At 27.2% G+C, this 24338-nt stretch overlaps 4 protein-coding genes across 4 annotated transcripts in view; 3 read left to right on the top strand and 1 right to left on the bottom strand.

Annotated features, from left to right (window-relative positions):
- The first annotated feature begins 163 nt into the window (after positions 1-163).
- LOC122852948 (phospholipase DDHD2-like) lies at positions 164-10229 on the top strand. Its single transcript, XM_044153097.1, has 5 exons — positions 164-706; positions 5278-5694; positions 5796-7285; positions 7366-7546; positions 7679-10229. Exons 1-5 carry the CDS (start codon positions 559-561, stop codon positions 9253-9255), a joined length of 3813 nt encoding a protein of 1270 aa, XP_044009032.1. The 5' UTR covers positions 164-558; the 3' UTR covers positions 9256-10229.
- LOC122852957 lies at positions 741-4955 on the bottom strand. The gene is made up of 9 exons (XM_044153111.1): positions 4525-4955; positions 4326-4438; positions 3757-3911; positions 3526-3652; positions 2672-2902; positions 1717-2315; positions 1505-1631; positions 1247-1420; positions 741-1176 (listed from the first exon to the last, which is right to left on the bottom strand). The coding sequence occupies exons 1-9, from the start codon at positions 4713-4715 to the stop codon at positions 980-982; spliced, it is 1914 nt and encodes a 637-aa protein (XP_044009046.1). The 5' UTR covers positions 4716-4955; the 3' UTR covers positions 741-979.
- Positions 10215-24338, top strand: part of LOC122852965 (nucleolysin TIAR-like) — a 201718-nt gene continuing 187594 nt past the window's right edge. Inside the window, exons 1-2 of the mRNA XM_044153123.1 lie at positions 10215-10303; positions 10409-10505. Coding sequence (XP_044009058.1) covers positions 10272-10303; positions 10409-10505 — 129 coding nt within the window. The 5' untranslated portion in view covers positions 10215-10271. The remainder of the gene's footprint in view (positions 10304-10408; positions 10506-24338) is intronic.
- LOC122852950 (homeobox protein 2-like) lies at positions 17064-21023 on the top strand. Its single transcript, XM_044153100.1, has 2 exons — positions 17064-17377; positions 17866-21023. Exons 1-2 carry the CDS (start codon positions 17363-17365, stop codon positions 20539-20541), a joined length of 2691 nt encoding a protein of 896 aa, XP_044009035.1. The 5' UTR covers positions 17064-17362; the 3' UTR covers positions 20542-21023.

The raw sequence follows: 24338 nt of genomic DNA, 5'->3' as shown, positions 1-24338 counted from the left end.
CAAAGCTGATGTCTTTTTTATCAACAAATATTTCCATTTATCAAAAGAGCCAGTGCTCAATAATTCCTCAAATCTCCGCAGCAGTCACTGGTCTCTCCCGTAGTAAAAAAAAAAAAAAAAAAAGGGTTAACTTTGTTTATTATAATTTATAAATATTGTTAATAACAACAAATACAATAAACATATTGCTCAAGATAATTTTTGTTTTGATAATTAGCAAAAACAAATATATTACAAAAAATAATTGCATCAATTTGTTAAAGCAGACATACACTAAAATCTCTAGATGTATATTGTCAAAATACAATTTTGATAACATATGTTTTGTTTGCGTATATCAGTGTTAATGTATTGACGAGTTAAATATATGTCATATATTTCACGTGTTCAGTTTGCTTACGTGGAAGTAGTTTAGCCAAGAATCAGTGTAAAAATTGTGTTAAATTAAATTTTTCATTGGTTAAATACTTTATTTGAAAGACAAACTTTGACACTTGATGATAGGTTAATTTGTTTATGTTATTGTTGTGTTTATTGTGACAATAAATATTTATAAACATGGATGAATATACAAAAAAAATACAAAAACAAAATCCATTGCTGACTGCAGCTGGTCAAGGTATTCCATTTGATTTTAGTACAAATACTTTATTCATGCCAGTAACACCAGCTGCACCAGAACCAGTTCATCATGAACTCCAAGAAGGTACATTAAAATTATTTCAACTCATTTCATCTCATTCATTTCTTTTAAAATTATTTTTTCATAATTTTTTATTTACCCAGTAAGTTAAGTAGGTTAAACAAACAAAAATTTTAGATAAAAAAAAAACATAACAGAATAGATACGTGTTTAGACTTTAGGCATATATTTTTTTTAAAATAAACATTTAAAATTTCAATGACAATAGCAAGTATCTATATTTAAATGATTAAATAATTTTTATAAATTTACAAAAATAGAAATGAGGTAAATAAATTAAAAACTAGTACGTTCAGTTCCACGATTGGTAGGAGTTGTTCGTGATCCATATCTTTGTGTGTAAGTTAAATCAGCACTTTTACGTCTACGATACCAATATACACAAATTAATACACAAATTATAATTAAAATAATTATAATTATAAATCCTAATACAATTGCTGTTATTTCTCCTGCACTTAAATTCCACCAATCTATAATAAATAATATTTGATAATTAATTTTTTTAAAAAATATAAATATCATTAAAAATATATTAATCACCTGTAACATCAAGTGTTCTTGAATTTTCATTTCCCAAAACATCTATTGCTGTTATTTTAACTGTTGAATAACAACAAGTTGATGTATAAATAAATTTAACCGGATTTTTTGTACCAGCAATGTAATCATACTTTGGACGTACACCACCAGGTTGTGTTGATACTTTTTTTAAGCCTATAATTATCAATAGAAGTAATAAAAAATCATCTCTTGATTAATAGTTATTTTAACTTCTAAAAAGCAATTTTATATAATCACCTGATTCAGAATCAGTGACAGTCATTTCAACACTCCATCTACTGTAACTGCAATATTCTTTACTTCTTTTTCCCCAACAATTATCATAAAATGTATAATCAATTGTTGGACTTGTTGCATCAGTTATCTTTTTGAAAAATAAATAATGATATTTCATTTAGTGTATTATTATTTATATATAATGAAAAAAAGATAATTAAAATAAAACTAACTTGATTTGTGAAACTCTCGACGTAAATATAAGCTGATTTTTGTTGATAAGGATCAACACTTTGTCGTTTAACTAAAAGTGATACCATGTTGACAGTATTTACAACAAAATTTGGAATTTCAATAAATATATTAATTGTAATTGTTTCACCAGCACGTATCCATTGTTCATATGGAAATAATTGATTTGCCCAACGTCCATTAATTATTTGATACTTTGAGCTTGTTGCTGTAAAAAAATAACGCAAGTCTAACAAATAATTATTGGTAACAGTGAAAATAACACGATGAACAGTATTTGGTTTTGCAATTAATGATGTAGCTGGATCAATATCAATAATTAATTGTCTTGTTGTTTTGGTATTAAGACTTGTTGCTCTTGATAAATCATCAAGTTCTAAATCATCATTTTGTTGTATTTCATTGTCAGCTGATAGCATTGATAATTCTTCTCTTGAATCTTTAAAAATAATTTTATCTGAATTGTTTTGCATTTTCATTTCATTGTTCATATTATCATCTGGATATTTAAGTGCAGCATTACGTGATTTTATTGGTTCATTATCCTCAAAGTATATAACGACACCACGATTATTTGGATCTAAAAATAAATATAAAAAAAAAATAACAAAGATAGCTTATTTGTTTGTTTAATTTTTATTGATATTTTCGCATTATCATCACACTTTTACTGATCATTCAAATGAATTTAAATGCTCGTCAGGGCAACGGGATCTACGGATCACGTCCAAAGGCCAATTTGTACGCAAGCAAGGTTACACAATCATTGAAATAGCTATTTAACAACGGGCTTACTGCCAATAATTTGTTGTCAGTAGAAAACTGCGTGTTTAACCGCGAGCTTCTATTTTACACAGTGCAGGTAACCGTGAGATTTATTTTTTTTATAATTTTCATTAGTTTAATAGTTGATTAAATATAACATTATGTATGTACCTTTTTCATACGAATTTTGTTTATCATTTAATTGAGTTTTTTGATAAATTAATGTATTTTCAAATTCTTCATTTATCTGGATAATCGATAAATTATACATCTCGTTATCAGATGATCCTTGTAGTTTCAATAGCCAGTCACCTGATGGTGAATTTATCGTTTGAATTTCCACAAAATTGTCCTCATCATTTCGCATAAGTGACACTTCAATCTCATCTGATGTTTTTGTTCCTGTCATTTTAATTTATAAAATTTTATTCATTATTATTTTTTCAATTTTACTTTTAATTAAATTATGCTAATAACTTTTCTTTTTTTTTTTGGTAATTTCAATTTTTAATTATTAATTTATTATTTTTTTTTACGTTTAAATTTGTTGCTTAGTTTTTTACTACAGAAGAAAAGCTTGTAGTTGCATGTTTATAGTCATACTGACACACGTAACCTTTTTTAACGATATTACTTTTTTTTTTTTTTTTACATTTTTTTTATGATAAATAATAAAAGTTGTATGCTATGCGTGACGTATATTTTGTTATCATTTTATTATTATTATTATCATCATCTATCATTATTGCAAATATATGTAAAGAAGAAGAATAAAAAAAAAAAAAGAAATAGTGACGCACAGTTGTATGTTTTTAATAATATGTTTTCATAGTAAAGCAATGTTAGATGACTAGATTAAATATTGAAATGTTATTTCTAGATATTGTTGATTTATTGAGGCAATACTTTGTGGATTTTATTTATAATATTATCACAAGATAAATTGCTTTTAATAAATCTTAATATATCAACTGAATTTTTCAATAATGTCAAAATTATTTATTGTAAATATATGCTCAACTTACTGCTCGGTATTTGAAGCATGATCCATGATAAATTTCCTACAATTCGAATACGTATAGCCTTTGTATCGGGCTCAATGTTAAACTGATTTTCACTATAGCCATACTCGCTTTTTTCGGTCAATACATTCTGAAACATATACAAAAAAATAACAAGCAAATTCATCATTGATTTAAAAAAAAAAAAAACATTATTATTTTTAAATATCGTGTTAAATTAATCAAATTACTAACAAATTTGTTGTTGATTTTGTCTCGATTGTTTGGGCTTGACTTGTCACAATCAATTTTCAATTTAATTTGACATTTTTTAATTTCGTCAACTGTTGCATTGTTGGAATTACCTAGTTCTCTTGGCTGTTCATTTGCAGGTTCTATTTTTGCTTTTGCTAAACAATAGTACATCAAATTAATAATAAAAATATCAATATACATAGAAACACAATGTTTGATAATATTACCTCGTTAAAAATTTATATAAAACAAAAAAAAAAACAAACCATTTTTATATTATTAATTAATTTTATATTGATTGGTTAGTTGTTTGACAATATTTATTAATTTTTAAATATCAATTTTCAAAACAACAGTGTCAAATTATAAATTGAATAGTGAATATTAAATATTATCCAACATTTGCATGGAAAATATATTTTTTTAAATTGATTTTATTTATTCATTTTTTAATTAATTATTCGATTGAAATATTTATTAATTAAATTTTTAATTTTATACTTTGTTCAGACTGTTATTTGTGATGTTGGTATTATTATTATTTTTATGAAATCATAATTTATTCTTACTTGTTAAGTTTGTTGAATGTTTTTGGCCAACTTGCCAAATAATGTTAATGTAGTTGTCCTCAATAGTTGGCTCATTTGAAGTTGATTGTTTCTTTGAATTTTCAATGCAGTATCTAATGAAATATAAAATTAAATTTTTCATTTATTTTCTACTTGTTTATAAGAATAAAAATAAGGGTAAATAAATATTTCATCGAACCTCACACAAGATTTTTCAGGTGAAAATAATTGACCTGTTCGATTAATTAAAATCATATCACCAAAAACTTTTGAATTTAAAAAAGTATCATTACTTGTATAATCATGATTGAGAATTTGACTGCATGTTGCACTGGCAAGACACAAAATTAATATACATTTTAATAAATATTTAATTTTCATGGTAAGCATGGATAAATTAATGTTGCTCTTGTATCGTTGTTGGTGCTAGATAATACTGACTAAAAGAACAGACAAGACACTCCTACTTATAAGGTATACATCATCTTCCGGTTTACAAAAGTTATTGATGTATATTTTATGTATTCATGTATGTATGTTGTTCATTAAATATACCAAATTGCACAATTGTTCATCATGTTGACGTTTTTAACAGGTACATGTAATGGGTGCGGACACACACTTATCATCATATAGTTTAAAGTAAATCTCGCGGTAAAATGACACGCGTCATATTTTAAATAATAATATATGTTATCATTTTTTTTTTTTTTTTATTTTATTTTATTATTATTTTCTATGTTTTACGGTATCCTGTCAAACATTTATTAGTCATGAATGACGCTTTAGAAATACTAAGAATTTAGTTTTTTTTCAAGATGATATCACAAGACCTTGTTTTAAAATTTGATAAGTTAGAAAAACAAAAAATAATAAAAAAAAAAGTAATAAAATTATTATGTTTTATATTTATACATGATTATTTTATAAAAAAAAAAATTATTATTTACAGAAATACAATTACAAAAATCAATTGAAGAAATTAAAAATCCAATTTTATTACATCAATCGAATTCAGCTACTGAATTACAACATCAATTTGAGCCAATAATTGATTTAACAAAAGATAAACATCAACAACAACATCAACAACAAGGATATTTTACTTCAATATTATCTTCATTGCCAAATTTATCACTATCTGGAATCAGAGATCAACCACAACAGCCACCAAGTCAAGCGACTATTTTTGATTCACCTCAAACTCATTCAACAGCAGGATTAAATTCATCAACAAATTCAACTCCTCCACACTTTTCACCAGTTCATTTTTCATCAGGAACTTCAAATGATCCATCAAGACCCATAGCACCACCAACAGTTGCTTTGCCTCCTCCCTCTGCAGTGCCACCAGTGCCACCAGTCAGTGGTAAGCCAATTAAACCATTTTTCATTTATTTTAAATAAATAATTAATGTAAATTTTTATTTACTGTAATAATATAAATTTATTTATTTTTAATATTTATAGGTTCAGTATCATCTTATAGACTTGGTAATCAACGTCGTTTAAAATATGCTCTACCTCCTGATTTAAAATCAATACCAACAAAAAATTCATTCGAGACAAGTCCAAAACCAGAATTTATTAATTCAACATATTCAACATCGTCATATGTTAAAAATGATAATGACAATAAATATATAGAAAATATTGAAAATGTTCATTCAACATTATCAAGTGAATTTTCATCAAATGAACAAGTATCTGAACCACAAGAAATACCAACACGTAAAATCTACAGAGATCTTGTTACACCAAACAATACACCTGCTGATTATTTCCTAACGGGATCTACTTTTGATACAAATTATCAAAGTAATAGAGATGATGCAGATGCTATAGCTAAAATATTAAAAAATAATTCATCTACAAGTCAATTTACACCACAATCAAACACAACGAATATTGATAATTTTGCAGATATAGATTTATCTCAATCATTTTCACAATCAACAATACAAATAAAACAAAATCAACAATCACCAGAAGTTTTATTTGCTCCAGTAGCAACAACAACAACATCTCCAATTGATTTTTTTTCATCAAATACAACAAGTACAATAACTGAGCCAAGTATAACATCATTTTTTGATAATAAAAATTCATTAAAAAGTGATAATAATATTGATGAGATATTCCCAGGCACAATACAAGTAGAGCAACAACAACAAGAGCCTTCAAATGTTTCATTATATAATCCTTTAGATTATACATCAAAGACATATAATCAACAGTGTAATATTGATTCACAAAGTCCAATTAGTTTTGCATCAAATATACAATCATCATTAGTTAATGATGGAAATAATATTAATAACTGGTCAGCATCACCTTTGTCATCATTTATGACAAATGAAATACCTGAATCAACTGGTACAGCAACACTTAGTCCAATTCAAACATCAATAAATCCATTAACTGTTCGTGCACAAACACAACAACAAGATACAATACCACCAAGTTTACACAGCTTAGCTGCTGGTGCTGATAAAAAAATGCAATATAGACCAGTATATCATCACTGGTTTTACAGTACAGAAGTTGAAAATAAAATATTATGGCATCCATTTTCAATGTATGATAGTTTAAATCTTGAAGAAGTACATAATTCAAGTGAAATAACAATTGATACAAAAGTACCAACTGATGGTGGACGTTATGATGTTGAAATATTAAAACGTCAACGTTTACCAGTATATTGGTCTGGTAAACCAAGTGAAGTTAAACGTTCATCATGGTTTTACAAAGGTCCAACTGGATCAAAATATGTGCCATATGATGAAAATATTGCATCAAGACTTGAAGAAGAATATAAACAAGCATGTTCAACTGAACATTGGAATCGTAAAATTGAAGTTGGTAATGGTGAATATATCGTTTTTCATAGTCCAACAATACAAATTCATTATCTTCAAGCAAATTCATCTGAGTTTGTTGGATCATGGGGTAATACATCTGTAAGTTATTTCATTTATTTTTTGATTTATTTATTTAATATTCTATTTATACAAAAAAAATTTTTTTTAATTTGTTACAGGCTTCAGAAAACAATGGATCGTATTTACAGGGTACTTCAAGTAAGGTCAAAGTAGTCAAGAGAGGTGTCGATGAATTTCACATTGAAGAGGGTGAACCCGAGAAAATCGATCATCTCTTGTTTCTCGTTCATGGAATTGGAAGCGTGTGTGATCTCAAATTTAGGAGTGTCGAGGAAGTGGGTAAGATTACATTCCTAAACAACATTAATGAAATAAAAAAATAAATAAAAAACTAAAATACCTAGGGTATCAAATATACAATTAATTAATTATTTTTTATTTATTTTTATTTTTTTTCATGTCTATCAATAGTTGATGAGTTTAGAAGTATATCACTTCAACTTGTCCAATCACACTACAGAACAGCTGGTGAACAAGGTGTGGTAAATAGAATTGAAGTATTACCAATATCTTGGCATACAACATTACATTCAGAAGATACTGGAATTGATAAAAAACTCAAAGCAATAACACTTGAAAGTATACCAAGATTACGTCATTTTACAAATGATACATTACTTGATGTATTATTTTATACAAGTCCAACATATTGTCAAACAATAATGCAAACAGTTGGTAATGAAATGAATAGATTACATTCATTATTTAAAGAAAGAAATACAAATTTTAATGGTAATATTTATCTTGGTGGTCATTCACTTGGTAGTTTAATTGTATTTGATTTATTGTGTCATCAAAAACCACCAGTTGATGATAAAAAACAAGATACAATTGAAGAAAATGAAAATTCAGATGATAATGATAATGATGATGATAATAATAATTCTAATAATAGTAATATTAATATTGACAATACAGTATCATCAACATCAATAATAAAACCAATGCCAAGATCAATTGTTAAACGTAAATTAAGTAGAAAAGTTAGTTATGTTATGGGTGCTGCTGGTACTGGACAACCATTTATAATATATCCACATTTAAATTTTAATCCAAAAGCATTTTTTGCTCTTGGTAGTCCAATTGGAATGTTTGTAACAGTACGTGGTATTGATACACTTGGTGAAGATTTTCATTTACCAACATGTCCAGCATTTTTTAATATATTTCATCCATTTGATCCAGTTGCATATCGTGTTGAATCACTTGTTAATCCAGATGCACATAAATATCGTCCAATGCTTATACCACATCATAAAGGTAGAAAAAGAATGCATCTTGAATTAAAAGAAACAATGGCACGTGTTGGTGCTGATTTAAAACAAAAATTATTAGATTCAGTTAAAAGTACATGGAATTCAGTTTATCAGTTGGCAATGTTTCATCGTTCAGATAATCAAACACTTGAAAATGAAATAAATAAAGTTGTTGAAGAAGAAATGGTTAAGCCACCAAATATTGCAAAACAATTACAAAATAATGGTGAAAGTGAAGATGAAATTTATGATAATGATTATGATAAAGATAATAATAATTTTAAAGCTGGTAATTTAAATGGTGGTAGACGTATTGATTATGTTCTTCAAGAGGCACCATTTGAATATATTAATGAATATATATTTGCATTGACAAGTCATGTTTGTTATTGGGAATCTGAAGATACAATGTTGATGATACTCAAAGAAATATATGGCTCAAATGGAATTCAGGCTGATGCACAATTACCACAACAAACAATGACAATTGAACGTCAATCATTTCCATCTCAATCGACTGCATTTATTCCGGCTACTTCTGCAGGAAGTATTACTACTACAACTGATGGTGCCACAACTTCTTCTTTGAATACACCATTAATTAATAATGATCCAACAACTCCTATCATCAACAAACCAGTTGGTCCACCACCACTTGCTGGCTTTGTTAGACCAAAAAAGGAAGATTCGTATCGCGAATTTCACTATGGTGCCACAGCACCAGAGGACTAACACTGAATTAATCATATATGATTAACGCTGGCGTTTTAAACTTTACTATCATTTTTTTTCTTTTTTTTTTTTTTTTTTAATACACAAACTATGTTAATACACAAAATAAAAATAATAGTAATATTATTATATTAAATTTAATCAATTTGTTTATTAAAATACAAAATAAAATAAAAATATATTTATAAATAATTCTGTTAATTTTTTTGTGTTATTCAAAGTTAAATTTACAAAATAACGTGGCTGTTTAAATCGTGTCGAATATCATTGGCTTATCGTTGTTTTTTTTTTATTTCTCTTTTCTCAAGAGGGATGAATAAATATATATAATATTAAAATGCAACCATGCACCATAAGAATCTAACTGTATCACAAAATTTTAATTAATTGCAGTGCAAGCCCACCACAGTGCCTTAGGGCATTTGCATTTTGCGTGCATTGCCTCGTAAAACTACGTTTCTGTCAGCCTTGGCGAATTTCAAAATGATTTATCACCTTTTAAAAAATACATATAAATATATACTTTATTATTATTATCATCATTGTTATTTTTATATTTTTTTTTTCACCGATACTTAACAATATACAGAATGGCCCGTCACGACGCCATCGTCAACGATTATACTCTACGACATTATATGCCTTTTTAGCTACTTTCACTAACTTTGTTTTTTATCTGGCATAAAATATAACTCGAAATAAATAAATAAATAAAAAACATTAAATATTTCATAAAAATATACATTTTATTTATTTTTTTTAATACATTATTGTTAAATATATTTTTTAAAAATCATATTTCTATTAAAGCTTTTAATATTTCTTGAAAAAAAAAAATAAATAAAATACTCATACAATAGTAATATAGTTGTTAAAAAAAAACAATACATTACTTTTACTATATTTTTTGTGCGAGTTTATACATATGTATACACATCAAAGACGTTTTTAAATAAAGCAACTTTATGTAAGCTTTTTTTGAGTAGTACGTTTTGTTTTTGGCAGTGGTATACATCATGACTGATCAAATTACTGCTCTAAAAACCTTGTGAGTTAGTTAATTATTAAATATAGCTATATTTATAAATCATTTAAAGTTTGTGTTGAAAAACAATAATAATAATTAAATATTAATTATCTAATATGTGTGCAGATACGTGGGTAATCTTGATGTCAGTGTCACCGAGGAATTACTGTGTACTTTGTTCTCTCAAATTGCCAATGTCAGAAGTTGCAAAATCATTCACGAGGTAAGCCAACAAATATATATTTCAAAATACTTGCTAACGTATTGATTATTGTATATTAATTAAAAAAAAAAAAAAATAATAAAATATATAATATTTTAATTTTCACATATATATTTCGGTAGTTAAAAAAATAACAGACAGCAGGTTCATTCTCAAGGGTACTGTTAATGAAAAATTGATACTTATGAAATGTGCAGTATGTGTGTGTGGGTGTATTTATAGATGGGTGTGTTTATGAGTTCATGATACTCATATATGTGTGCGACTGTGTATGTATGTAAAGAGAAAATTGTTACCTTTTGAAAAGGCTCGTTAAATCCGTGCTTGCAACGGGATAGTCAGGAAATGCTTGCACCCTTTTACCGGCAACCCTTGGACGTTGAAGCCATTAAAGTCGTTATTTAACTTGAATGAGAGTAGGATGAGAACATCAAGGGGGATGCTTGGTATAGAGCTAGATGGTTTTTAAGACGTAATGTTACTGATGGTACATATATATAATATTCAACACAGCTTAACTTTATAACGTTATCTGTATATATATTTTTCATACATCGTTTCTTAGTTAATACATCAATATTTTTTTTATTTATTTTTTTATATATATTTTGCATAAACACTGCAGTATGCCAGGTATTTTGCTTTTATTATCCATAAAATTTTGTGCACCAGGTCTGTTGCTTATGGCTGCATCGTTGTATATATATGTTTGATTTTACGATCTTTTTCTCGATCTAGAAAAGCTCGGTAAATGTCTGATACTATAAGTAAAAAGGTATAACGATACGATAAAAGCGCGTATACTCAACTTTTATTTTGTACTTTGGTACTGTAAAAAATGGCCTTACGATAAATGTCATAGTTATTACAATGAAAACATATAAAACTTGTTTTTTATTTATTTTTTTTTTACTATATTTTATTACTATTTCGTTTTTTTTTTTTTTTTTTCGTTTGGAAAAATTTAATAATATTTTGTAGTTATTAAATATATGTATATATTATTTGGATTTTAAATATTTCGCATTGAATGGAATTCGAAAAAAAAAAGAAAGTATTTTTAATTTAAACGAAAATAATCGAAATACTTTCTCTATATTTGAAGTTATTTATTAGATTCTTTGAATTTAATTTTAAGAATGTTTCTTTTTTTTTATTTTCAATTTCTATATTCCTTTTTTTTTTTGATTGGAATTTGTTTCTTGGTGGTCTCGAGTAATACATGAAATATTTTTTAAAATTAAATATCAATAATATTTAATTATTTTTCATTTAATAATAATGAAATTTATTAATTTTATATATTTTTTTTTAAAATAATAATTAAAATATCCATGTTATTAATTAATCAATTAATTAATTTTTTCTTGATATTAATCACAAATTAAAAAAAAGTCAACATAAAAATTAAAATCGTTTAATTATCGAATTAAAATTTATTCGAAATTTTCATAAACTCAATTTAGCAGTTTTTTTTTATTCTTAAATTAATGATGATTAATTAAAAATTAATAAAACAATTTTCTTGAAATTATAAATATTAAATAACGACAATCTACTTAATGTATTTTATCAATTCAACATTATTTAATTTTCTTTTTCTTCTTTCTTTTATAACTTTTGCAAAGTTTGAATTTGACATACATTTTGTGAAGAGATAGTAGTCACAATGTTTTTGCCAAAAAAAAAAAAAAAAAAAATCTCCACTTGTGTGATTGTGACCTTCACCGACTCTCACCAGTATTTTTGATTTATCATTATTGTCACCGTGTTTAAAAAAAAATAAATAAATAAATATTTCAACGTCAATATATATTTTTATTTTTTATTTCTAAAATATTCTTTGAGTGGTTTATTTGTAAATGTGTCTCGGTCTCTTATATTACGATCTATTCATTTTTGAATATATATATTTTCAAATTCTATCTATTGAATATTTAATCGGTGCGGGGCAGGTGTTACAGTAAGAATCCTATCTTACGTATCAGTGAGGAATTTTGAAGAGGCGGAAATAAAACTTTCACCCAACAGTATAGACTCTTAAAGAGACAAGTTGTCCCGAATGCCAGTAGGATCATAAAAAAAAAAAAAAATATCGACATTAAGCCACGATACAATCTTCGTAATCTCTAACTGTTTTGTTATTAAGCATCTTCATTCTCGCTTTTCATTATCATCATTATTATAATTGTTTTAAATGACGTATTTCATTTTTTTATTTATTTTTTGTATTTTTAAAATTCATATCAATTTTATTTATCCTATATTTGCTACAATTTTTTTTTTAATTATCATTTATTAATTTTTTTAATATTGTAATTGACTATATTGTTGAACACAAAGGGGCAATCATTTACAATACTTAATAATTCAAATAGAAAATTGATGATTGTTTGTTATGAATATATTTATCATTGATGAACAATGTAAATTTCTAAAATTTATTTATACATTTTATTAAATCATGGGAACGTCATGCGATGTTGTCTATTGATATTTGCAACTATAGTTTAATCAACTCATTAAATATACTATTATAATAATATTGAAATAATCATAGTGAAAATTATTTTCTATTTCATTAACTTAAGGTATTTAAATTTTTTATTATTTATTCCTTTTATCACTTAAATTAAAAAAAGAAAAAGTTTTAACAAAAAAAAAAACATGATTAATTATTTAATTTTAATTTAAGAGAAGAAATGAAAAAAAAAAAAATTAATTATTTATACTATTAAATTTTAATTATACATTCGAATTTTAGTAGTTTATTTTGACACAGATTTTTGGCGATTTCGTTATTATTTGGGCCAAGTTGGACTCGTGTACGATTATCGTGCCAAAGCCCCAAGGCAGTATGTCAAAGGCACTATATTTTTCGATACATGAATATATATTGCTAATGAGAAAGTGGTCCATTACTTGTAAATTTTCATTATATAAAATTATATTCTATTTCGAAAGTAATAGCAAATCAATTTATTAATTATTTTATCATCAAAAAAAAATTAAATAATTATCATTTTATTAAAATATAATTAATTAACGATTGATTAAATTGATACATGAATAAATTTATATTAATTAATATAATAACACAGTGTTTTTCTATGTCAATTATATGAAAAATAATAAATTTATTTTTCATCGTATAATATTATTATATACATATTATTTTCATGGGATTATTTTTATTTCATTTTTCTGAATGAGACGTAATAATGAGCGTAAATTTTATCGTTTATTCGCCGGATACTGTTATTGGTCATGCGAGTTGTTAAGTCCTGTTGCGGAAAGCGAACGTTGTGGTCACTTTCGTGCCAGTTACATCTCTTCTACCAATAAAATAAATAAAAAATATATACATATTTAAAAATTCATCTCTGCAATCACTCTAGCGTGTCTGATACAAACTATGGGAATTTTTTTTTATTATATATTTTTATATCAACAATTCAGGGAAAACATACAAATGGCCAATTAAAAAATTATTATTATTTTTAAATTTGATGATATTTGTAATTGGTGAGCTCTTTTTTTTTTTTACTTTTTTCGGCAATTATTAGTTTTTTTTTATACAAAAAGAAATGAAAAAAAAAAAGATAAAAATTGATTAAACGATTAAATGAATCACTAGTATTTTTAATAATTATGAATAAAAAAAAATATTTATATATTTATGTATATGCCAACATTGGAAAGTGGAATCATGCATAAATATGTATGACAATCAATAGTTGGAATTTTTATAGAAATATAAATTGTTTTTTTTTTTTTTTTCATTTTTGGAGAGAAAGAAAAATACGACCCAAGTTCAAGTCACAAGGACGCTTTCTCACATATACTGTGACTTGTCTCTTGCTTATACTCAAGAGACTCATGATTTACGTCATACAAATGAACATAAAAATACAGATAAAAATAAGGCAAAAAAAAAAAAAAATGGACAAGAAAAATGAAATGATAAGATAATTACATTATATAGCAGATGTTTTCCTGAGAGAGTGATTCACATTAAAAACATAAATACATATATTTCATACTGATGATTATATATTTCAACTTAGATAATAGATGTAATAAAAAAACAAAAAAATAAAATAAATATACATTGATAATAAAATAGCAAAAAGCATTAAATATTACATGTAATTTAACAAAAGGTCAAGTTTGAAATGAAAAACAAAAAAAAGTTAATTTTGTCTATGATAGAGAAAATTTAATTTGAAGAATTGAGTGTCGTTAATGATTATATGCTCACTTGACATGGAAGCTGACTATCTCACGGTATAGCTCACTGTATGTCGATTCCGGTTTCCGTATGAGGAGAAAGTGTATGTATATATGCTGGTAGAAATACGAGACATAAAGACAGAAGAAGATACCAACTGTACTTATATATAAAACAAGAGGAATGTATGTTAATGACCTGCTGGTATGTTGAATTTAATATAATACCAATACCAAGTATTATTGAAACTACATACACAACTATATACACGCAATTACACGCGTATACGCAATGAAAACTCGATTCAGATCATTCACCCCTTTATATAGATGAATTTACTTGTTTCAACTTTTTTTTTTAAATTAAATTTCTTGTGGTTTATCTTGATGGACTGGTTCATTCAAGTGATCATTGATGATTGATAACTTTTTTTTTTTTTTTTCATCTATACAAATATTTTACACGCACCCCCTGCTGCAAGTAGAAACGAAAAGTTTTATAATATAAATCAAACAATTTAATTGATATTAATTGAATGATTTTTTTTTTTTTTTATATGTTTTAAATTATTTTAAATGTGAAGCTAATGTCTTTATATATTTTTCATAAATTCTTATGAAAGACTACATTTATTTTATATTATAATGAAGCATTATCGCAAAGATTCACATGCATTGTTTTGATGAGAGAAAGACTGGCTCATTAGTCGTTTTAACACAGTTTTGATTACGAAAAAATTTCGTTTTTTTTTCCTTTTCACAATACAGATTTATATTTTAAGTATAACAGCACACACACTTTGCGTAATAACATAATCTGAAGTAAAAAATTTGTGTGAGATGTTGTTTGTATTTTTTATATTATTTTTTTTAGGTATCGTTTCCTTTTACGTCTTGTTATATTGCTATACTTATAAAAATATATTACAAGTGAGTCATTAATATATACGTAATAGTAAAATGTGCGTAGTCGAAAAAAATATATATACATAATATTATATTTATGTTTATCTGGGTTGTGACATTGTGCCATAGTTGGCAATACAAAAATTATCTTAATAATTGAGGATAGATTTTAGTTATTTATTTTTTGCGGGGTTATTTAGTTGTGATTTTTATTGTTGGGGCTAAAAATCAAGCAATACCACAAAAGCAAATATAAGTTATAAATGTTTTGAAGTGCAGCGAAAGTGGAGAGATCGTGTACTCGTGACTCTCGTCGTCGTCATCATCATCACGTGATGTCCTTGGTCTCGAGGAGGTTGTTCCTCCTTCTCCATAAACTTAGATACTTGAAGATTCCCCATCATCCCATCGTTGAAATCTCCTATACAGTATAGATAAATTTTATCGATGATTTCTCTGGATATACATGTATAGAAAAAGAATAAAAAAACTAAGCGGTATTTCTTTTTTTTCATATATAGCTTGTGTCTATTTCTAATGTACACTAAAAACAGTAACTATATAATCAAACAACACAACAACAGCAGCAACAGCCACTGTTACTCATGACAACTAAAGAGATGAGATGAAAGTTTTTTATTTATTTATTTTTCTTTTTTTTTTTTACATGGCACACCTGTATATGCATTCCAATCGTGACCTTAAAATATTTGATCTTATACATGCCCATCACCTTGACCATCAAATAAACTGATAAAAATAATAATCATCAATTTTTTTTCCTTAATTTTTCTAATATATAAAAATTATTTTTTTAATTCTCTATTATTATTATAGCTTTAAATACAATTTATTTAGTTTTTATAGTCTTTTTTTTTTCTCTTGGTATGATAATTTCATATTTATATTTAATTTGAGGAATTTGGTTTTTAAATTTACCTTTATTCCGGATATTGTTTCAAATTCAAGACCAGCATTAACTAGAAATCATTGTATAGTTTTTTATAAACAAATTCAGTTTATTACAAGTCATGTTTAAGTGATGTTGCACATTTTATTTATTTATTTTTTTTGAATAGTCAATAAGCTAAAAGAAGGGATGTAATATTATTGCAAGATTTAACGTTCCAATGTGAAGATGTTTCGAACTTGTTGGTGTATTTTTTTTTTTTACTCCTCTTACCCCACCAACAAGCACCAATGATGGCCAGCCTACTTTCTCCATAAAGATATTTATTTATTTATTTTTTTTTTCAAGTCTTCCCCACCATCAGAAGTCTGATTCTCGTTTGGTCTTTCTCTTGCTGCTTCATATAGTCGTTTTCTGTATTTTTTGTTTCTCTTCCCAATTGAAATATTCTGATACGTTGGCGCTTGATGACGACTCGTTTACTAACAAGTTACCTATAAGGCTATGAGAATCTATATAAGCCGGTGACTGCTCTTAAACTGATCATTTTTTAAGAGGGATATTGTGCGTGACAAACACCTCACAGTTTTGTTTAAATTCAATCGCCGATATGATTGTCTGCAACACGTGAAATTATTTTATCATTTTAATAATTTTTATACTTGATTAGTTTTAATTTTTAATTAAAAAGTAAGAGTAAAAAAAAATAAAATAAATAAACGTGTGTTGAATGAGATATCAAATAGTGAGTGTGGTTTTATTAAAATTTATTTAAAGTGTTTAATAAAGTGTTTGATAAAAATTAAGTGCCATGGCTATTTTCAAGGTAAGTGTTTAAATAATTATTGCATTGATTTAATTAATAATGAAAATGTGGAATTAAATAAAAATATACTTGTGGAAATATAAATACGAAAAACATTAAATATTATTCAACTTATAAAACTAACAATTGATTAACCAATGTAGTATGCAAATGTGTATATAAATTTTACAAAAATCAAAGTAGAGTAAATCTACTCGCTCTTTATCCCTGGGGATGCCAGCGACAAAGTGTGGGTGATGCTAGTGAGCAGTTGTGATTCGAAAGACTAATGGTATAGTGCATGCTTAACGATCCAACAATTCACTGTATATTATATAAACCTTATTTGAATTATGCTTGTGAAATTTTGGGATGCTTGATGCTTTTACCATTTTAATAATGCAATTAAATTAATTAATTTTTCCACATTTCCATTATCAATTTACAATGACAATTTATTATAATATACTGTATATAATAATAATGATTATTTATTATCATTATTTCAGGTGGCAATTACAATATTTTTTGTTCTTCTCATTGGTGAAAAATCATTGGGTGTATTGAACAAAGGTATCAATAAAAATATTAACAATGATGAAAATAATAATAATATAATAGAAGATAGAATAACACATGAATATGGTCTACCACCAAAACCACATTTTGATGGACCAGCACCAATTTATGGACCACCTGAGCTAACAGGAAATCATGGTCAACAACAGGTATTTCCACCACCACCACCAGATGTACCACCCCCATTACCAATTGGACATGGATCTGGAATTAAACAACAATCATTTTATTCACCTCCACGTAATAATCAACAATTTGGTCCACGTCCTCCATTAAAACTTTCACCATGGAAATTGCCACAATCACAAACTCGTTTTGTAACAAAACCAGCTGGTCATGGGCCTCCAATTCCAATATCAGTAGAATCATATGGTCCACCAAATAATCAGCAACCACCAAATTTTTCACGATCACAAAATCAGTATGGTCCACCACCACCACCTCAGTCATATCCTGCTTTTTCACAAGGTCCACAAGTACCACCACCAGGTGTTCCTGCACCACCCACACCACCAGATATTAAATTTGATGGATGGCAACCAATTGCTGGTCACGTTGAGACACCCAGTACATACCAACAACCTGAAGCTCAAAATAACAATATAAATATACAAACTAATTCGTATAATGAACAAATACGTAGTCAAGAAAGCTATAATAATTTAAATAATAACATCAATAATAATGTTATTAATAATAATAATAATAACAACAATGTAAATGTACCAAGTAATTCATATGGTGAACCAATACATAGCCAAGAGGATCATAATCTTCGACAGGCTGTTGTGCCAAATGGTTCAGACTCAGGATTACCACCACCACAATTACCTGAGCATGAACCTCTTCACAATATTCAAGAGCCTGCAAAGGATATTAATATACTTCCAACAACATCTAAAACACCAACATTCTTCACATCAGTTGAGAATGAAATCTCTAATCATATTAGTAATCAGGATGATTTATCATTCAAACAACCTGAATCTTTGTCACAATCGGCAGGATTAACTGATTCATATGGAGCACCATTACCACCATCATCATTTTCTGCAAATGGCCCTTATCAACAACAATCACAAGGTTTTTCCAGCTTTGGTGGATCTTCATTTAATCAGCAAAGCTTTAAACAACAACATCGTCAACAACATTCCTTCAATAATTTTCCTCCACAACGTAATCAACCCTCTTTCAGACCCTATCCACCTCCTGTAGCATTTATTCCACCAAGAAATCGTGCACCTCACAAATTTCGTGAATCAATTCCATCAAGTGTCTTAAATTCAGTTCATCGTTATCGTCAATTTAATTCAGCTCCTCCTCCTCCTTCAAACTTTGGTTTTCAACAACAACCACCAACAACGAAAAATGCAGTTACATTCCACGCTGCTGCACCATCAAGTTTTGAAAATAATCTTCCATCATTTGCTGCACCAAATTTCAACTATGGTACACCATTGACATTTAAAAATTTTAACACACCCGCACCTGTATTGACTTATGGTGCACCAAACTTTGGACCAACTGGTTCATTTATATCTCAATCATTTGGTGGTAGCAATGGAAATTTATATCAACAAAATATGGTTGGTGATTTACCAGCAACTTATGGTAGTCCAAGTCCTCTTCCAATTGCACAATTTCAATTCGCAAGACAAAATGATTGTAGTCAAAAAAATTCAGCTTATAATACATTAAATTTTGAAAATTCACAATTTAGACAAGTTAATTCTGGAATTGTTCCAACAATTGACAATGAATTGCAATTACCATTGATTAATCAATTAGAATTGGAGCCACATAATAATATTCCACAGACTGACATCAAGGACAGTTATGGTAATCCTGCTGGTATAACGACTGATTTAAGGTCAGCATCTTCATCACAAGTTGGAGTCAGTCATACAGCTGAGTCCTTGACTGCTGCTCTTACTGCTCAAGGTTACACTCAACAGTCATCTGACCAGTTAGCGTCAACCAACGAATTAAACATTGATCAATTGGCACAAATACACGATGAACCAGCTCTTGCACTTGCACAAACTCTTGCTGCTGAAGGTGCATCACCTGATGGTTTTCAAATTCAAGGTTCAAAGGGCACATATACCCTTCAAGTTCAACCAGCTGAGCCACATTCCAATGAAAATTCAGATGGAACAATAAGACACGATCGTTTATTATCAAATGGCCTTCTTCAAGATATTCTTGCAGCAATTGAACAACCAAATCATCAAGGAACACCTCAACTTATTTCCATTCAAGGATCACCACAATCACAATCACTTCAACAAGTAAATGATCAAAAAAATTATGAATCTCATCAAGATCTCACTCAATCAGCATCTTCTTCTGCTGTTACTTCAGATTCTCAGATTAATTCTCATAACGATCTTCCAACTATTCATGATGATAATATTCAACTTTTTTTCAATAATAGTAATAACAATGACATTCTCAATGATAATAATAATCATCAAAATTTTGAAGTATCAAACAAAGAGATAAGATCAACATCAAAAAGTGAAGGCGTCGTTGGTGAAGCAACAACAACAACAACAACACAAAAACCAAGCGAATCAGAAAAGCCGAGTCAAAAGGCTTCATGAGTCTAAGTAGTTATTACCGTTATAATTATAATTAAAAAAGAAAAAAAAAGTAATAGGAAAAGAAAAAAACAAAAAAAACAAAATATAATAATTAATAATTTAAAACAATACTGTAGGGAGGTTTTTTTTTTAAATGCAAAAGATGCTGGTTACCAAGTAATATAATTCATTTGCAGCTTGCGTCACCGGAAGTGCAAGATATCATCGACTTTCACCCATTGCGTGTAGCCCATTTAACCGACATTTGTCCACTGAATCAAAGTATTATTATATAGTTCACTGAGAAACATGCTATTTTGTAATTTACAAACTTGAAGATTATAATATTCATAATTCAAATTTGTATGTTTGATTGATCATCATGTCACGTCTGATATTCTAGTCCCAATTTTTTATTATAATTTTGCATGTATGTTTATTTATTTATATTTATGTTCAATTTATTTTTTTTCTTTTTATATCCACTCAATAATTCATTTGTTTATATACAATGAATTTATTCAATTCAAATGGAAAAAAAAAAGAAAGAAAGAAAAAAGTCATAAATAAATAAATAAAACATAGGTGACAAAATAATAATGAGAAAAATAATAATAAAAAAAAGAATAAACACACATAAATTGCTGGATAAAAAATTGAGGACGATTTCCTTTGGATTTTTACGCATTTGGGTCAACGGGTCATTTATGATGATGGCAGCATTCTCGCCGGCAAAGTGCAACAACGTCAAACCGGACAAGACCAAGGTGAAAGTTCAGTCGTCGTATATATATACGATCTAGAATCTTGCATTCAACAAACATGGACCAAGTATATTATGATAAAAAAACCGGTCTTGATCTGAGTTCTTTCAATATATGTTTTCATGTTTTCTATGAAAAACTTTATCGATCAATTTACGTGCACATATTGTGTGCTCGTATCAAAAATCACTCAATAGAAAAGAAGAAAAAAAAAAAAAAACGCCATAAATGTCCTCTTTTATACAGTACTTATATTTATACTCTTATATTTTGTCAGATTTATTTATTTTATTATTTTTTATTTATATGTATGTAGTGCGCTTTATATCGCCCTTTTGTCATGGGAATATGATCAACAAACACTTTTATTTTGTGTCCGGCAGGTGAACCGAACAAGCAACTTATTCTCATGCCGGATATAAATTTGGACACGTTCATGCGCGTAATAAGATCATAATATAAACATCAAAATATATTTATACTTGAAAATTTTCTATATAGATATTTATAAATTTAATAAAAAAAAAAAAAAAAATTCGCGTATAACGTGTACATAAAAATAAATATTTTGTAAATAAATATAAAACAAAAATTTCATTTATTTTTGACTATTTTATTGTTAATTTTATTTTTTAGGATTTTTAAATAATTGTTTGATAAATTATTTATTGACTTGTTAATAATTTAATAATAACATTAATAATTTAATATTTTTTCTTGCTTTGTTTGATTTTACGAGTTTATGTCAGCGGTCGAGATATTCCCTAGATACTGTGGAAATTAGCTGGTTGCTTCTAAGTAGGATTACGTTTATGTAAATGAAGCGAGTCTATATCCCATCATACGGGCGTTAGGTTTGCGTTAGAATTTCTCCTTGAATTCAGCTTGTTCCCTTACTAAAACATTCGCCTTTCATTGTTTCATTCCCCTAAAATAATCAATACATGGAAAAATAAGGGGCTTTATTTTTTATTTTTGCCATTATTTTATTTAGCTATTTTTTTGTATACATATATATTTCTTTTTTTTTTTTTATTATTTCTCAACAAAATTGCAGACAGAAAATGAGAAAAAAATAAATAAAAAAATAAATATATAAATACATATATATATATATATAATGATGATGAAATATTTTTGTTGGATGGGGTAGACTATAGAGAAGGGGGAAAATTTCTTTGAAGAGTAGTCGTCACGCACGCGAAAAGTAGAGCAAAAAGAAAAAAAAAAATTATATATATATAATATAATAAAAAAATGAAATAAAAAATTCTGGTGTGTAGTGTTCTCGACGGTGATAATTGCGCGCAAGAGAAAAGCGAGGTTGAATGCTGCTGGGAGCGCCGACGTTTCTTCTTCAACGATGCCAGTGTGATTCCCACGGGGATGCTCACGCTCTCGCAATATATGTATTTATTTCTATAGATATAAACCTAGAGTTCAACTTTCAGTTTTATATACTTTTTATTTTGCTATGGACCTTACAACTGTATTTATATATACATATCAAATATAAACTCCAGACATGACCGGACGTTTTGCATACTAAAATAATCTTAAATTTTATTCGAATTAACTTTAACTTGTTTGAATATTCTTGAGGTTTTATCTTTCGAGCTTACTATGAATGACATTAATCCCCAGTCATCTACAGATTGGCTAGAAATTTTTTTTGTTTCTTTAAATTACTTTTTTTTTCTTTTTGCTATTCTTTTATCACAAATCTGCTGAAATAAAATGATTGGTTGTCTGTATATATATATACGTAATGTCAAAAAGTTACATCAAATACATTGAGTATATAAAAAAGTAAAACAAAATTTAAAGAATAAAAAAGTGGTAGCAAAAAGAGAATTGAAGATGATGACACAGAGGTTCCACCAAGATTTTTCTATGAAAATAATAAAAATATATATATAGTAATATATGCATAGCCGTTACGATAAGAATAAGGAAAGAGATCTCTGGGGATTTTTTTCGAGTTGAGCGGTAGAAGTCAGTATAAATAAAAGCATAGTACAGAGCATCTTTCTCTTGAACCAAAATCAAATTTTGGCGTTATCCATGTCCTGGAGTTACTGAGAATTGTATATCTTTATATATCTATACATTTACAATTTTTTATGCTCAGACGTACACATATACACACATACATACATATTATTTTTTGCAATTTTGTTTCCTGATGTACTACAGAGGTGAAAAACTTTTTTATTTTTAAAATATACATGGAGTCTATAGAGTAATGTAAAATTGAAACCTCTGTGTCAAAATTGCACAATATTTTTTTTCCTTTTTTTTTTTTTTATCAAAATGATTTATAAATTGCTTTTTCTTTTTTTTTTTATTTAAAAAAAAAAAAATAACAATCAAAGTTGTCTAGAAAAGTGTGATAAACTCAATTCAAAAACTTGGCAAGACTAGAAAAAATAAAATAATAAAAATAAATAACAATTTTAAATATATTTAGACCCTATGAAATATTTAAAAAAATATTAAATAACTACATGATTTTTAATTGTGTGTTAATAGTATTAAATTATGATAAATGCAAATTCTACTTTTCAAAAACTTGACTTTGTTAAAAATATTTTCATGTATATAAAAAACTACTTGTTCATAAAAGTATTTTAATATATATATAATATACATTGACGTTGAAAATGTGAGTTGAAGATGAAGCAAGAACCCCTCTCATAATTAAGCCAGCTCTAGTTTTTGATGGCCACTAAAAATGTCGCCGAGGGTCGACCAAAAGTGGTTTAAGGAGTTTCGACAGTCTCAGTTCCTGGCAGAGGTGCTTATATACACTATGGTTTCTCTTTTCTCTTGTGCTCAGATATTAGCAATACTCGGAGACTCATAAAGTCAAGCGTAGCGCAATTCGAGTCACTTTGCAAACCCTTTATACACTCACTCGTACTTGCCCCCCCCCCCAACTGTACCATCAGCTACAATTTAATATACATATATATACTATTTTGCATACAACTGCGTGGGTGATTCAAACTCTTAAATATATATACCTACATAGCCAAAAGAGAAATTGTCGCT

Source organism: Aphidius gifuensis, linkage group LG3 (assembly GCF_014905175.1).
Source record: "Aphidius gifuensis isolate YNYX2018 linkage group LG3, ASM1490517v1, whole genome shotgun sequence".
Taxonomy (NCBI): Eukaryota; Metazoa; Arthropoda; class Insecta; order Hymenoptera; family Braconidae; genus Aphidius; species Aphidius gifuensis.
This window is presented reverse-complemented; position numbering and strand designations above follow the sequence as displayed.

What these genes read in the sequence shown, in the direction of transcription:
- LOC122852948 (XM_044153097.1), top strand. Translation starts at nt 559, where the DNA reads ATGGATGAATATACAAAAAAAATACAAAAACAAAATCCATTGCTGACT. An exon ending in TCATCATGAACTCCAAGAAG is followed by an intron (nt 707 to 5,277) that starts GTACATTAAAAT and finishes TATTATTTACAG; the next exon opens with AAATACAATTACAAAAATCA. An exon ending in TAGGAGTGTCGAGGAAGTGG is followed by an intron (nt 7,547 to 7,678) that starts GTAAGATTACAT and finishes GTCTATCAATAG; the next exon opens with TTGATGAGTTTAGAAGTATA.
- LOC122852957 (XM_044153111.1), bottom strand. Translation starts at nt 4,715, where the DNA reads ATGCTTACCATGAAAATTAAATATTTATTAAAATGTATATTAATTTTG. An exon ending in ACAAAATTCGTATGAAAAAG is followed by an intron (nt 2,316 to 2,671) that starts GTACATACATAA and finishes ATTTATTTTTAG; the next exon opens with ATCCAAATAATCGTGGTGTC. An exon ending in AAGAACACTTGATGTTACAG is followed by an intron (nt 1,177 to 1,246) that starts GTGATTAATATA and finishes TATTTATTATAG; the next exon opens with ATTGGTGGAATTTAAGTGCA.